Genomic DNA, 14,383 nt, shown 5'->3' on the forward strand with positions numbered 1-14,383 from the left:
CCCCCCCCCCCCCCCCCCCCCAGGGTTGGGCTTATATCTCTTACGGTGAGTTGTGTTGTTCTGATTGGCCAGAGATTATGTTAATGAGGAGTTAAATGAAATATCCAGTGGGCGTTATTGAGGCCTTATGTTAATTAAGTGATTTTTAGGTTTACAATTATTGGTTCCCTTAGTACGTAAAGTAGGGTTTCCGACGGGACCGATGGCGTGGAGTTCTGCGGTTATGAGTTCCTTTGTCTTCATATTTTACGGGGAAGTCCTGTAGGGCAGGAACTGCTGTTGTGAGTATCTTTGGGTGGTGCTAGCTTAAGTGGTCCTCCTCGAACGTAATACCGGCACTGAGTCCTAAATAATATGAATCATACTTCCAACTTGAGAGCTCAGAATTTTTCTGTTTTTTTCATGTTTTCTTTCTGCCTTTACTGTGTTTTAAAAAAATGTAGTTAGAGCAAGGTGTTACAACACCAAGGTCAGTGGTCAGCTAAGCTGGTTAGAGCGTGGTGCTGCTAACACCAAGGTCAAGGGTTTGGATCCCAGAACCAGCCAGCAACAGCAACAAATGTGGCAGTGTGAAGCCACTCCCCAGCTTTAGAACGGGGGTAAATATCCATGGCGCTGCAGCTTGACGGGACCCAGGTGGAAACAGATGTGTGCACCTGTGTAGACTGAAGTTTTCTAAATCACTTCAGATATTTCATCCCATAAAGTGCATAAAACTGAATAATCTTTCCAAGGAGGAGTAACTGTTTTTACCAGTGGTTCTCAGACATCTCCTGGAGGGTTTGTGCCCACAAGACTGGTTGGCCCCACCACCAAGTGTTCAATTCTGGGTAAGTGGGCCCAAGAATTTGCCTTTCTAGCAAGTTCCCAGGAATTGCTGGGGCTGCTGGTCCGGGACCACTTTTGAGAAAGGCTGAACTGGCCATACCAGGAAGGAGCAGGGTGTTTGCAGCCCGCTGCTGGGCTTGACTCCTAACTGATGGCACTAAATGGTTTGAAAGGAAGAATTTACTGTGAGGGTCCGATTGTTCTTACCTTTGTCTTGTAAGAAGGGAGTCTGAGGGAGAAGGCTGTGTAGCTTTCTTAGAAAAAACTAATTGGCCTATTAAATAATAGTAAGAATAACTGAATATGTCAGAGTATAATGTACTTGTGATTTGGTTTGATGTTAGGCTTTTTTCTTGAGTAGTTCTAGGCAGAGGAGACTTGTTTAGGACTCTAGCAACAATTGTGTGGGCTTCCTTAGGACAGTTTGGGGGTGAGTTTTGCTTGAGGATAAGTAAATTAAGGTCTTTGCTTTTGTTGTAGTTTATTCAGTGTGAGAGAACTGGCTAAGTGTCTGCCGCTTGTGCAGTGCTCTACTGTTGGGGCTGGTGACGCATGGGCGGGTGCCCTGGGCTCAGTCCCCACCCAGAGTGTCCTGCGACTCTGCTCTGGGTTGTGCCAGCCCTTCAGACCTTGCCATGCTCACACAGTAAATACTAGTGTGTATTATGTTGCACAGCGTTCACATGCAAAACTACATAGCCTACTGTGAACACTCAGAAATAACCCATAGTATTTAGTATCTGCTATTGTAGCTTTAAAAGCCAAGGTGACTATGTTTGAAGGCATCCCTGGTTGTGGTAAGCAATTATAGTAATGTTGCAACTATCCAGTTTAACTTTAGGTTACAGGTAATTTGTAGGATATTTCATCAAATATGTTGAAGATACCAAATGGGGAAAAAAAAGTAAATATATGTATAAATCTTTGTATTTCTTTAAAATGTAAAGCCATCAAATTTATTTTAAATTTTGATTTCTAATTAGAGAAATACTGGCTTCAGAATTTGCTTTACTAATGATAAAATCATTCTTTACTTTTAATGTAGAAAAATATATAAAATACAAAATATGTTTATGCATCTCATCTTAACAGTGAGCTCTGAGCGCCTCTCTTTAATGTGGTCCCTCACGGTGAGGAGTCCCACGGAGCCACCGAGCCCCTCCCAGCGGCCCGTCCGTCTGAAGGCAGCAGGACGCACACAGCCTCTCAGCTCCCAGATGAGCCCATTTTAAAAAGTAGAAATCCAACAACACTTTTGAGTTTACATATGGTGCTTTAAAACAAGCAATTTGCTGTGAAAGATGCAGAGAAACTGCCCTTTTTCCTGCTGGGCACTAAATACAATGAGACTAGGGGCTTCCATGTAAGGATTGGGGGGACCCAGTCCGAGTGAGACAAAGGCCCGTTCCCCCTAGGGATGGTCCCGAGGAGCCCCCCCCAGTGGTAAGAGGCCTTTGAGGGGTAGTTTGCTGTGTCTCCTGTTGCTGGTTGACCGATGTGCTGATCCGTTTGTCCTTGCATGTCTGTGTCCGGTTGCAGCATGAAGCGCGCCAGCTCTCTGAATGTCCTTAACGTGGGCGGCCAGGCTGCTGAAGACCATTGCCAAGTAAGGAGCCCACCCTAGTCCCGTCCCGGACGGCCTGGACTGAGCAGGCAGGTCTGCTTAGACCTGTGCCTACCACCACTGCCACTCCACTGGGCAGTCCAGTGTTGTGTTCTGAGACAGCAGTCACGATAACCTAATATTCTGCATGACTATCAATGACGTGAATTAGGAAGTGTTCACACTCTGAACATTCTCAGTATATTAGTTAATGGTCTTTAAAGATAGTTTGAGGGCTGGCCCGTGGCTCACTTGGGAGAGCGTGGTGCTGACAACACGAAGTTAAGGGTTAAGATCCCCTTACCAGTCATCTTTAAAAAAATAAAATAATAATAAAAAATAAAAAAATATAGTTTGACCTAAGTAATTTACTCTGATCAAGTAATATCAAAGCTTGGCCAATATTAATTTGTATGGTTAATTTATATGGTCTTAGCCTCTGATAAGTTTATGTTATTCATTTTCTAGTTAAGCTCTTGTTCAGGTGTTTTAAAATGATTCAGAACTTTACTAACACAATGACTAACCTATTGTCACTTTGACACTAGTCGTTAGCACTTGGCCACACTGTCCAGATCTCACAAAGGCATGTCGTGTTTTATTTGTTTCACCTTCTGGCATCCCCTTTCCACCAGAAGAGGCCTTTTTGGTTTTTGTTTCTTTTAAATTTCTGATGTGGCTGTGGGGTGTGGCCAGGCCCTGGTGGCTCTGGAACCTGCCCTGTGGCTCAGGTGCTCCGAGCAGACCCAGCAGCTGCAGCCCTGGTGACTTTGCAGGTACTGCCCTGTGCCGGTGCCTAGAGCTCATGGACTGTGACCACACTTCCTGGTCACCACACCTAGGGAGCCAACAGCTCTCCCAGTTGCCCAAATCCAACTAATAAGATGGCTGGAAGATCAGGGACAGTCACGGGGTTTGCAGACAGGCTGACCTCCCCAGGCCTCCAGGTGGAATTGAATGATGCCTGCAGGGTGCTGGGTAGTTTGCCTTAAGCACTCTCAGTGGTGTGGGTACAAGAAGGTATTTTTGTTTTACCAAGGTCTGTAGTTGACACAGTCTTTTAATCAACTTCCTGGTCTTCACAGACGCGTATTTAAGCATTGGGACTGTGTGTGCTGATGTGGACTTGTGCCACTACTGTTCTTAGGCCTAAGATCACTTGAAGCTGGTGTCATTTGAAGTACTGGTTAAGTATAATTTTTCCATTTGTTTTTTCATGCAGGAACGAAATAATTGTCTAGCAGACTCAAGAGCTCTGAGTGCCAGCCACACTGACCTGGCCCACTAAGGGTCAGGCAGAGCTAGATAAAACCCCTGAGACTAATGGAGCACTGAGACCCTCCAAGTCCCCCTCCCCACACCCTCTCCCCCGTCCTGCCTGGGAGGCACTAGGTCACAGCCCTTGGTGGTGGCCAGGCTTCCTTTCCTAGGTAGTGATGTCCACCTGCCTCTGGAGGTGTGCCTTTTAAAAAGACCCAGCAGCCGTGCCCCAGAATTCTGCTGAGCTGTCTGCAGTCCTGGCGCTGAGAGGCTGAAACACGTGTGAGACCTGGCGGCGTGGCCCAGGGGGGCAGAGGTGGTGCCCACGTCGGCTTCAGCATGTTCGGATGCTCACGCTGCTCATGGACAGTCGCACTTTCTGCCTGCCATCTTTTTGCCGTGACACCAAAATCCATTTTAAATTTTAGTATTGTAATAAGGCTGTAAGTTAAGACTCTGGAAACTTAAACTACATCCTTTTAGTGATAAGCATTTAGTGATCGGTGGCGGTAAAGCCTGAATTTAGAGGAAAGTGGGTGATGAGAAATGGGGAGAAGTGAGTAACCTCCCGGTAGGGGCTTCACTTCCTCTGGGTCTGTTTCTGAAGTCTGGGCACGGGAGCTTGGCCTGCGGCTCTGCTGGGTGCCTCTGGGGTCCTACGCCCACCCCCTTTGAGTGAGTTTTCTCTCTCCTGGTGGCCACTGTACACTAAGCACATAGAGATGTGTGGGGTTTTTTTTTTTTAAAGTTGAACTTTTTCAAACCAACCCTGAGGCATTATTTTTTAAGGTAATCTGTAAGACTAAGCAGTAGGTAGGAGAATACAAAACAAACGACAAGGTACATGGTGATCCCAGATCACAGCAGCTCTGAAAGGACCACATCTACACCATAAGTGGGGCACCAAGGTGCATCCTTTGGGCCTGAAAGGGGATCTGAAGTCTTAGCTTTAATTAGTCTGTAGAAAACTGACCATTCTTGTGTAATGTCAGGTTTTGATTGTAATTTATTTTAATTGGGCAATGTAGGCGGTGTCACAGCAAGGGCACTTGTTTTCATTTGCTTCCAGCTATCTTGCAGCTTTTGCTTGTGAGTGGCGCTGGCCAAGGGGCCACGGCTGCCCCTGCCTGGTGTTCCAGGCCAAGCGGAGACCTGGGCTGAGGGCATGAGATGGCAGTGGCCAGGGCTTGTCGCAGTGAGGCTAGACTTGAAAATACCTTTAGAAGTTTCATACTGTTGAATATTGTCTCACGTCACAGACTGCTGTGTTTGTGGAAAGGCATTTGTCCCCTTTGAGATAGTCACCAGCGAGTGCCTGGCCTCACGGCTGCCCCACGGAGCTGTCTCCGTCTCCTGAGCGGTCACCTTGTCCCTACTCCTTTTCTGAGCCTCCTGACTCCAGTTAAAATTTGCAGCTTCTGATGGTCAGGAACTTATTTCCAAATGCCACCTAGGGGTGTTTGAAAAAATTCAGTAAGTTGTGAGAAGCCACCGCCCGACAAAAATCCACCCAAGAAACAAGGGTAGAGCCATGTTCTTTAGAGATCACATTGCAGGAGCTCTGGGCAATGTGACGTGGCCACTCGCACCTTGCCGTGTCCGTTTGGCACCTCATACGTGGAGAGGGACCGAGGAGCTGCCCAGTCTCCCTCCCTCCACTGCAGCTGGAGTTTCTTCTCTCCTCTGGGAAGTGGAGGCAGTGTGTTTGAAACCCGGACGGTTTCCCGTAGTGACAGTTCTCTTTGGAAAGACAAAGGGCATTTAAGAAAGAATAACCATGGGGCTGAATGTGGGATTGAATTTCAGCTCCCAGACTGATGGGGACAGACAGGGCTGTGCCGGTGGCCACTGTTGAACTGGGCCTGGCTTCGAGCCCGCGGGCCTGGTGCTGCTGAGGTTGTGGTTGTTGGGGTAAGAGAACGAGAGGCCTGCATGAAGCCAGGCCGTGTAGGAAACTTCGTGTTTCTGAGAGGGAGAGCTCACTGGGCATCGGCAGCTTCTGGTCTGTGAACTTGCGTAAGAATGTAAACCAAGCAGCCCGTCACCTGCTTCCAGCAGGGTGGTCTGAATTGAACATTCTGAAGAGAGAAGCAGTGGGCCTGGCTGGCCACCCTCTTCTCAGCACTTTCCTTCTAGAAGGGAGACCCCAAGTGAGAGCCAGTGCTTGTTTCTTCCTGGTTTCTGTCAAACGTAACTTAAAATTTAGTTGCCCTGACCAGTGGCGGACAGGCAGTTGAGAGCTGGCATCGCTCCCTGCAGCAGCAGTGCCCATCTCCAGTGACTGTTCCACAGGAAAGTCCATGTCCGAGGCTGGATGTCACAGGAAAGCTTGTGGGTCATGGGTGCAGCTGAGGCAGAAGCCAGGCCTCCAGGGAGGTCCGGGACACGCCCCAGGGAGGTGCTCATTCCCTGGTGTTTACAGCACTGCAGGGTCGGTCAGCTGTCTCCTGGGAGCTGAGAGTTCCCGCCATGTGTTTGCTCAGAAAGCCGCCAGGAGTGTGATGTGGTTAGAAATTCACTGTGTTAAATATTGCTAAGGATACATGTTTACAGTTTATAGAGCAGATTTTCCATTGTCATAACTTCATGGAATTCCACTGGAAGGCACGTTTCATATATGAAACTAGTATCTGCTACATCTGCACTTAATTTTGAGCACTGTGTAATCAGATTTGCAAAAACTGGGACTGGCACTTAATAGCACTGACCAAAGGCAGGGCTAAGCCAGCTCCCAGGTCTTGCTGGGGTGGACAACACCGTGCAGAGAACTGGGCCAGCAGTCTTAGGGCCCAGACACAGAGACATGTGTTTTGTTTACAGTTAGTTCCCCAACATTGTGGGGAAGACCTTAAGTGTTTTAAAGTATTTTATAAAACGGTGAGGAAGTAACCTTTAGGGGTTGCAGATCTGCGAGGGCTCCGTAATTAGTCCCTGCGGGAGGGTCTTCAGTGAGAGGCTGAGGCCCCAGGCAGGGTCAGGGGCTCCCCGGGGATGGGCTGTGTACCTACTCGAGGTTCCTCCTGCTCTGGCTCCTAAGGGAGTGGTCAGTGGTCCTGGGACAGCCTGGAGGGTGGCCCCTCCTTGGGCACGTGGGCTCTGTGGTGGGGGGCACCTCGGGATGGGTGAGGCGGGCTGAGCTCACGGGGGGTGGTCCCGCCTGTGTGTCTTCTGTTATGTGCGCCTCCACCTTGGAGCTATAGTTGTATTTTCTAATTGTTGGTTTGACTTGTCTAGAAAATCATGTGGAATTGTTTATATTTAATCACAAAAATAAAATATTTTATTTCCTGTTGTAAAGTGCCTGCACTTTTGCAGAAAGGCTGTTTTGCAAAAGTCCAACCCCAAGGTATCTTTCTTAAGTTTATGCTAGCAGTTCTTTATGCTTTTATGGTCATAGACTGCTTTGAAAATCCGATGAAAGTTATAAATCGGTTATCCTGCCCTAGAAAAATGCAAAAACAGAAAAAGTCTGCACAATTACAGGGTTTTACAGATCCTACCCCCCAACAACCCCCACCCCCAGGCTGACACGGGGCAGGGCCTCAGCTCCTCGTCTGTGGGGGGGACAATGTCTGGCTCAGGGCTCTGAGAGAACAGTCAAGTTGCCTGACTGTTCTGTACCTCAGTTTCCCTACCTGAAAGCAGGAATAGTAACAGTAACCATCTCTGAGGTGTGACAAAAACGTAAATGAACATGCATATATTACTTAGAGCAGCGCCTGGCAAACAGCAGCTCATTAGAGAAGTGGTCCCAACGCTACCAGTGCATCCATTTTAGTACATTTATTATTGAGCCCTGCTCCGCCAAGCGGCATGTGGACACACAGGCTGGGTATGACGGGGGTTGGAGTGGTCACAGCTTTGCCCATGCAGAGGCTGCGTGTCTCGATGATCAGATGGTCAGGTCCTGGAGCCTGTGCTGCCAGGAGGTACTGCTTTCTATCTGGAATTAAGGCCGGGCCACAGTGTGTGGTGAGTCTGTGCAGGTGTCCTGCCATGTCTAGGGCTATGCTGCTATTGCTGACAACCACTGAGGCCAGGTGTGGGGTAGGTCCCGAGGACACACAGGGATGCTGCCTCCACTTTAAAATAAAATTTCCCTTTGCCCTCAGCTGTGCTCCTAACAGACTGATGTACTTTCACAAGCAGCCCCAAAGCTTCTATGCCCCTTCGTCAGGCCATGGTGGTGGCAGAAGCAATGACACAGTCAAGTTAGCCCTGTCTCCTACCCTCAAAGTCTCTGTACCCCCATGGCCTGATGTGTTTCCTCCACCCTGCACCAAACCAAGGCTTTAGGGGGTGGAGTGTGTCTGGGTGGGACTTTGAGGGGGGGGGGCTGAGGACCAACCTGCTGGGAGGCCCCTTTGGGCAGGGTCCCGGGGTGGGGGAATCTGTGGCCTGGGGCCCAGGGGAGGCTGTGGACCCTGATGCCCCGTGGCGTTAGGAGGGAAGCAGGGCGTGGGTTGCGGGGGCTGCTCCTAGGGAGTCACTGTGCGGACCCCCCCACCCCCCAAAACAGCCGGCCCTGGTGACCCATCTGTCCTCTGAGGACCAGCCCAGCAGCACGGCAGCAACGCCAGGCCCACCCAGCTGGGCGTGCCCAAACAGCAACAGCAGGAGACAAGCCCACAGTCCCCAGTCTCTGGTGGGGAGGGTCAGGTCCATGGTCACTAAACTACCTTTGGTTGAGAAAGTGCAGCTGATGGCCACAGAGACCTCAAGAAACTCTAATTAAGAAGCTGTGCTTGGTCCCTGTAGATGGAGTTTTAGGACATGCTCGGGCTTTTCTGCAGCTGTCACATCAGCGGGACAGTCCCAGGCATCCCTCGCACCCCTTCCTCGTTGACCGTGTAGGAGCAGGAGGAGGGGGGCAGGTGAGGGGCGAAGAGCACGCGCAGGGTCCGGGTGGGGTGGCCGGCCATGGCCTCCTCACGGCGCCGGTCGACCATCAGTCTCATCAAGAGCTGGTTGGCCCAGGTTATGCCAAGAGCTGGAGAGACGCGCTCATTGCAGAAGCTGAGGCACAGAACACAGGCCCGCTGTGGCTCTAACACCCGGCTGCCCCCCCACCTCTGCCAGGTGCTCCTCCTGCACCTGCGCACCCGAGACGCCCGCACTCACCCTGGCGGCCCAGGTGCCACCTCCCGCTCCTCCACGGCCTCCGTCACCTGGATGATTCAAATCTGGGTCAGCTGCGGCAACTGACACTTCATAAGCTGCTGCCCGAGGAATCAGAGGCCACCTCACTGCCTGCCTCCCGCCCACTCCCACCCGCGCTGCATCCTGGGTGCCCTGGCAGACACTGCCTGGCCCTGGCCCACCTGGTTGATACACAGCACGGGACTCCGGAAGGCGCTGCTCAGCCGGCGTAGCTCGCCTCCCAGCAACTGCAGAAGCCTGGCCCTGGGGGCTGAGGCCTGGCCCTCAAATTCACAGCGGAATGGGGCTGCCACCGAGTCGATGACCACCAAGCGGGCCATGCCCCGCGACAGCAAGATGGAGACCTTTTTACTCACACACTCCAACAAGGTGTCCTGTGGGAGCCGGGGAAGGGCCGTCATGGCCTGTGCCGTGGTGGCCAGTCCTGTTAGATGGTCACCATGGCCCTGGGATCCACAGCCTTCCAGCGCTGTCCTGTGTGCTGCTGCACGCCCACCTGGGGCTGAGGACTCTGCTGAGGCCATGTGTCCTGAGTCTGATTTTGAAATTTACTCACAAAGGCCCCAATTACATTATATAAGCTTTAGGCCCCTCATAGCCCCATCCCTCCACGCTCTGTCCCCTCCTCTTACCCTCAACCACATCAGCACCACCCTCTGGGGACACTTCCTTTCCCCTGACTCCTGTCCCTGCCTCACTGGCTCCTCTCCATGGTCCACAGCCCACAAATCCCCCAAACTCAGGCCTGTCAACACCCTGCTGTCCCACCCCAGCACCTGCGGCTGAGCCTCTCCCGCCTCCTGTTGTGGCGTCATCCCCCTCACCCACTGCAGTCATCCCAGTGACCAGCCTCCCTCCTTCAGTGGCCCCACATCAGGTACTGAGACCACCCAGGCCTGGCCACACCTCCAAGGCCAACCTGTGGCTACCATGAGCACCTGGGCTGTGCCGTTCCAGGCGGGTCTGGAGGGTGGCCCTGCCCAGCCCCACTCAGCGAGGCAGGGGCTGGACACCCTTCAGGCTTCTGGTGCTCAGGCAGGTCAGGGCAGGACAACTTCTGCCAGCAGGTGGGGCGGGGGTCCCACACTGTCCTGCACACACTGGTCGTCACCCAAATGTGAGCATGACAAGCCCCAGGCACAGGCTGCACACTGGGAGACATCCTGTTCTCTGAGGCCTTAGCCGTGTGGTCTGGGCAACCCCGGCTGGGACTGGGGGTAGAAACAGCCCCACGCCTCCCACACTCCCCTTCCTGGGGAAGGCAGGTGCCCTCAGGCCTTCCCCTTGGGGCTGCTGTGCCCTGTTGGCACTGGGGCTGGGCAGGCCTCTAGCTGCAGAGCCCATGGGGAGGTGGTCAGACGGCTGCTCCTGGGCACAGAGCAGGGCAGAGTTTAGGCTCCATGGATGGACACTGGGACAGGTGAGGGGCCCCCAGCCTGACCCTCAAGTCCAAGGTCTACAGGCACGGTCACCACCAGCCAGAGGGTGCCCAAACATTGGACATCCGTTGTGTCTGGAGCTCTGCAGAGTTGAGGAGGGTCTGATTCCCAGCCCCCAGTGAAATGGAGTCTGTGCTTGTCCCCAGGGCATCTCCAGCAGAGCCTCTTTTTGTGGAGAATGACAGCAGCAGCGGCCTGGAAGACGCTAACGCTAACGTGAGTCCCCCCACCCCCTGCAGCAGGTGCGTGTGGGACTTGCAGTTGGGGGAATTTAAGGGGCCCACATGCTGGGGACACCTCGGGATGGGCAGGTGACTGCGCCTGCTCACTGCAGGACTAGGCCCCCAAGAGGGATCTCATTCAGAAACCCATCCTCAGGCAACGGCTGAGGGCCATAGAAGGGGTGGGAGTGGGACAAGTGTGGCCCCCAAGGCTCTGCTGATGCAGGAGAAGGGGAAGGCCTGGTTTCAGAGCCAGGCGCCTGGCCCTCCAGGGAGCAGAGACCAAGATGCACAGGTCCCCTGAGACCCCTCGTCCCCTGAGAGGCTCATATCCAGCACCCCCCTTCTCTAGGCAGACGCAGGGGGTGGGGAGGCTTCCCAGGAGAGCCGTTTCCAGAACAAGCTTAGAAACGCTACCCCTGGTCTTGGCAGTCCAGCTCTGACCTTCAGCCTTCTCTTGTAGTGACCCCTGCCTGGCCCTGCTCTGGATGTCCCAGGACAATGTTCCTGTGTGCGGCCTGGAGCCGGCCTTATGACAGCCAGTGGAAGCTGGGAAGGCCTGTGAGCTGGAAGCCTGCAGCACCAGCTTTGTGTCTCCACGTCATGTGCCGTAGGCACCACACTAACCACCACCCCCGGCTGGGCCTGTGTGAGCTGTGCTTGGCCCGGGTGGCCCTAAGCCCAGCAGGAAAGGTGCGGCCCTGCCCTTCCCGGGAGACCTGCGGGCAGATGTATCCTGAACCTGCCTGGTCCTGGGTGTCGTTGCTCATGTGTTACTTCCCTGCATTGAGTGTGATAATGTATTTTATTGTAAATTTTTTAAAAATTAAAAGTTTACATGCCTTACGTATTACTTGAAGGTTCCTTTTATAACAACTCTTAAAAGTGGGGGAAGGCCCACCCAGGAGCTGGGGGCCAGGCTTTGTTTCCTTGTTTATTTCTGGTATACTGGGAATTCCTGAACTTCCCCCTTTCCTTCCTCCTCCTTCCCCTGCGTTACGCTTCCCTCCATGGACTCACAACCTTTCTAAATGGAAAAGCTGGCCAGGTCATGGCGCTGCTTCCCTGGCAGCAGGAGAGACTTGGGTCCGTGGATGGGCCCCCACAGGCCCTTGTCCTCAGGAAGGGGGCCATCCATGGACCCAAGGACACAGGCCCTCATCCCCGTCCCTGCCATGGGGCCTCTGCTCCATGCCCAGCCAGCATCGTGGCTCCCACCGTGACTTGTGTGCAGGAAAGCCAGCAGCCAGGCAGTGGTCGGGGACCTGAGGTGGTGCCAGGTGGGGCAGCGCCTCATGAGTGTGGGAGCCCCAGGGCCCCCAATAAGGGCAGACCTTCCATCAGAGGCAGGAGTGAAACAGCACAGGCTCCTTCTGCCATGGCAGCAGGCTACAGGCAGGAGGTGGTGGGACCGGGCCCTCAGCCCCCATGGGGGCTATTTCCTCCCAGGCAGCGTCGACAGGTGACATACAAAGGCACCCTGCTGAACCTGAGTCTCAGATGACCAGCTGTGTTGTTGGTGTGAATGTGGGGCAGTTATACTAGAGCATGACTGCTAACTGAAATTCAGATTTGACATGTGTCCTGGGGGTGTGCGCATGCGTGTATGCTCAACCGGCAGCCCTGCCTGCTGGCCCACAGCGACTTCTGACCAAGACTCTGGTTGACCACCTGCGGCCAGGCTCCTGAGCTTTCTAGGCCCATCTGTGCACGACCTTATGAAATCTAGGTTTCAAGAAATCCAAGAGCCTCTTGCTCTAGGCAGCAAGAGGTCCCTCCCCGCATATCCAGTCAGGTTCCTCCTCTGCCACCCTGAGGTGATGTCTGGTCACTTGGCCCATCTTCAGCAAAAAACTTGTTAGGTCAGTTTAGCCAGAAACCCCCTCCCTGGTGTAATTTCCCTCCACTGACCCCACCCTTGGCTATAGATCCCCACTGGCCCATGCTGTGCTCTGAGTTGAGCCCAGTTTCTCTCCCACTGCGGTCCCATCACCGTGGTCCCTGTACCTCTCAGATGGTCCTGAATAAAGTCTTCCTGACCGTGCTTTAACAGGTGTCACTGAATATTTTCTAACACCCCATTCACGCAAGGCTGGAGAAGCTGCAGGCACTCACCACATCAGCCACGTGCTCAATGAAGATCTGGTCGCCAAATCTGATCTTCCCGAGCACCTTCCCTGGGACATCTGCACGCAGCCGCTGCTGCTGAGCGATGAGCTGCTGCAGTCGCTTGCTTGGGAAGACGTCTTCTGTGCAGACGTACACAGCCCCTGCAACCAGAGCGCCTGGTGATCCCAGGGGACCCAAGACGGGACCGCGGCCGCCACGCCACAAACGCAAACACCCTGCACTGCGTTTCCCACTTGGTCACTTACAGGCTCTGCCCTCCAGCCTGAGCAGGGTGGCCGGCTGGGCCTGTTCTCAGGCTGGTCAGGTGGCCCCATGGAAACAGTCTGGGCCTCCGTGACACTGGGTGAGCATTTCCCCGGTCCTGGGCCCTGGGCCGGAATGGCCACAAATGGGCTCCCTCCCCCCCTGACAGGGCTGGGCAGGGAGTGAGCAGAAGTATTGGGACCAACAGGCTCTGGAAGGGACTCCTTGAGCGGACTCTCCTCTGCGCCACTCAGGCTCCTCCCACAACCCTGGCTACATCTCTGCTGTGATTGAAAAAGCCAGTAAACAAGTAACAAGCACTCAGTCACCTGGAGCCTGAACACACCCTGGGGCAGAATGCTGGCAGAGGCCAGACCCTTGCACCAGAGAAAGACCCTGAGAGTCCCACAGCCAGAGCCAGGGGCCACCTGAAATAAACCCTTACGCTGGGGCCGGCCCGGTGGCGCACTGGAGAGTACACTGCTTGGGAGCGCGGTGGCGCTCCTGCCGAGGTTTCAGATCCTATGTGGAGACCGGTTCCGCTCACTGGCTGAGCGCGGTGCAGGCGCAACACCGAGGGTTGCAATCCCATTGCCGGTCCCCGGTACGGGCGCGACACCGAGGGTTGCGATCCCGTTACCGGTCAGTAAAAAAGATAAAAAGGAAAAAAAAAAAAAAAAAACCCTTATGCTGTGGGCAACTGATTTTCTGCAAAGACATAAGGACCATCCAATGGGTAAAGAACAGACTTTTCAACAAATGGTGCCGGGATCATTGGATATCCACACGCAAAAGCATGAACCTAAACCCCCTACTTCACACCACATGCAAAAATCAACTCAGACTGGGTCAAATGTGAGCACTAAAACCATAAAACTCTTAAAAGAAAACATACAGGTGAATCTTCATGATCTCGGAATTGGCAATAGTTCTTAGATATAATACAAAAAACATAAGTGACCAAAGAAAAATAGATAAGTTAGATTTCATGAGGATGAAAAATGTTTCTTGGTAGGATATTATCAAGAAACTTAAAAGCCAACCAGAGAGAAAATATTTGCTAATCACATATCTGATAAGGGATTTGTATCCAGAATATATAAAGAATTCTTAAACCTCCGTGATAAAAAGACAATCTTTTTTTTTTTTTGTCTTTTTTCGTGTCCGGCAACGGACTGCAACCCTCAGTGTCGCGCCCGTACCGGACCGGGACCGGCAACGGGATTGCAACCCTTGGCGCTGCGCCCGCCCCTCGCTCAGCCAGTGAGCGGGAACCGGTCCATATGTGGGATCCGAACCCTCGGTGGGAGCGCCGCCGCGCTTCCCAAGCGGCGCACTGTAGCAGTGCGCCACCGGGCCGGCCCCTTTTTGTCTTTTTTCATGTCCGGCAACGGATCGCAACCCTCAGTGTCACGCCTGCACCGGACCGGGACCGGCAACGGGATCGCAACCCTTGGCGCTGCGCCCGCATCTCGCCCAGCCAGTCAGCGGGAACCGGG

At 53.2% G+C, this 14,383-nt stretch overlaps 2 protein-coding genes across 8 annotated transcripts in view; one reads left to right on the top strand and one right to left on the bottom strand.

Annotated features, from left to right (window-relative positions):
- Positions 1–11,361, top strand: part of KLC1 (kinesin light chain 1) — a 42,510-nt gene extending 31,149 nt beyond the window's left edge. For 3 of the 5 annotated variants that reach the window (XM_008576516.1, XM_008576528.1, XM_008576524.1), the window contains exons 14-15: positions 10,437–10,506; positions 10,975–11,361. In XM_008576516.1, the coding sequence (XP_008574738.1) occupies positions 10,437–10,506; positions 10,975–10,977 (73 nt within the window). In that variant the 3' untranslated portion in view covers positions 10,978–11,361. Of the gene's footprint in view, positions 1–2,367; positions 2,435–3,653; positions 6,989–10,436; positions 10,507–10,974 lie in introns of those variants that run through there. The other 2 variants (XM_008576502.1, XM_008576509.1) reach the window with 1 other exon arrangement.
- The window catches only part of XRCC3 (X-ray repair complementing defective repair in Chinese hamster cells 3), a 38,770-nt gene that overhangs the window by 16,145 nt on the left and 8,242 nt on the right, over positions 1–14,383 (bottom strand). Inside the window, exons 5-9 of one of the 3 annotated variants that reach the window (XM_008576454.1) lie at positions 12,627–12,781; positions 9,013–9,225; positions 8,813–8,859; positions 5,281–8,707; positions 4,680–5,141 (exon numbers count right to left, since the gene is read on the bottom strand). In XM_008576454.1, coding sequence (XP_008574676.1) covers positions 8,488–8,707; positions 8,813–8,859; positions 9,013–9,225; positions 12,627–12,781 — 635 coding nt within the window. In that variant the 3' untranslated portion in view covers positions 4,680–5,141; positions 5,281–8,487. Of the gene's footprint in view, positions 1–4,679; positions 5,142–5,280; positions 8,708–8,812; positions 9,226–12,626; positions 12,782–14,383 lie in introns of those variants that run through there. The other 2 variants (XM_008576458.1, XM_008576464.1) reach the window with 2 other exon arrangements.

Source organism: Galeopterus variegatus, unplaced genomic scaffold (genome assembly GCF_000696425.1).
Source record: "Galeopterus variegatus unplaced genomic scaffold, G_variegatus-3.0.2 Scaffold62, whole genome shotgun sequence".
Classification (NCBI taxonomy): Eukaryota; Metazoa; Chordata; class Mammalia; order Dermoptera; family Cynocephalidae; genus Galeopterus; species Galeopterus variegatus.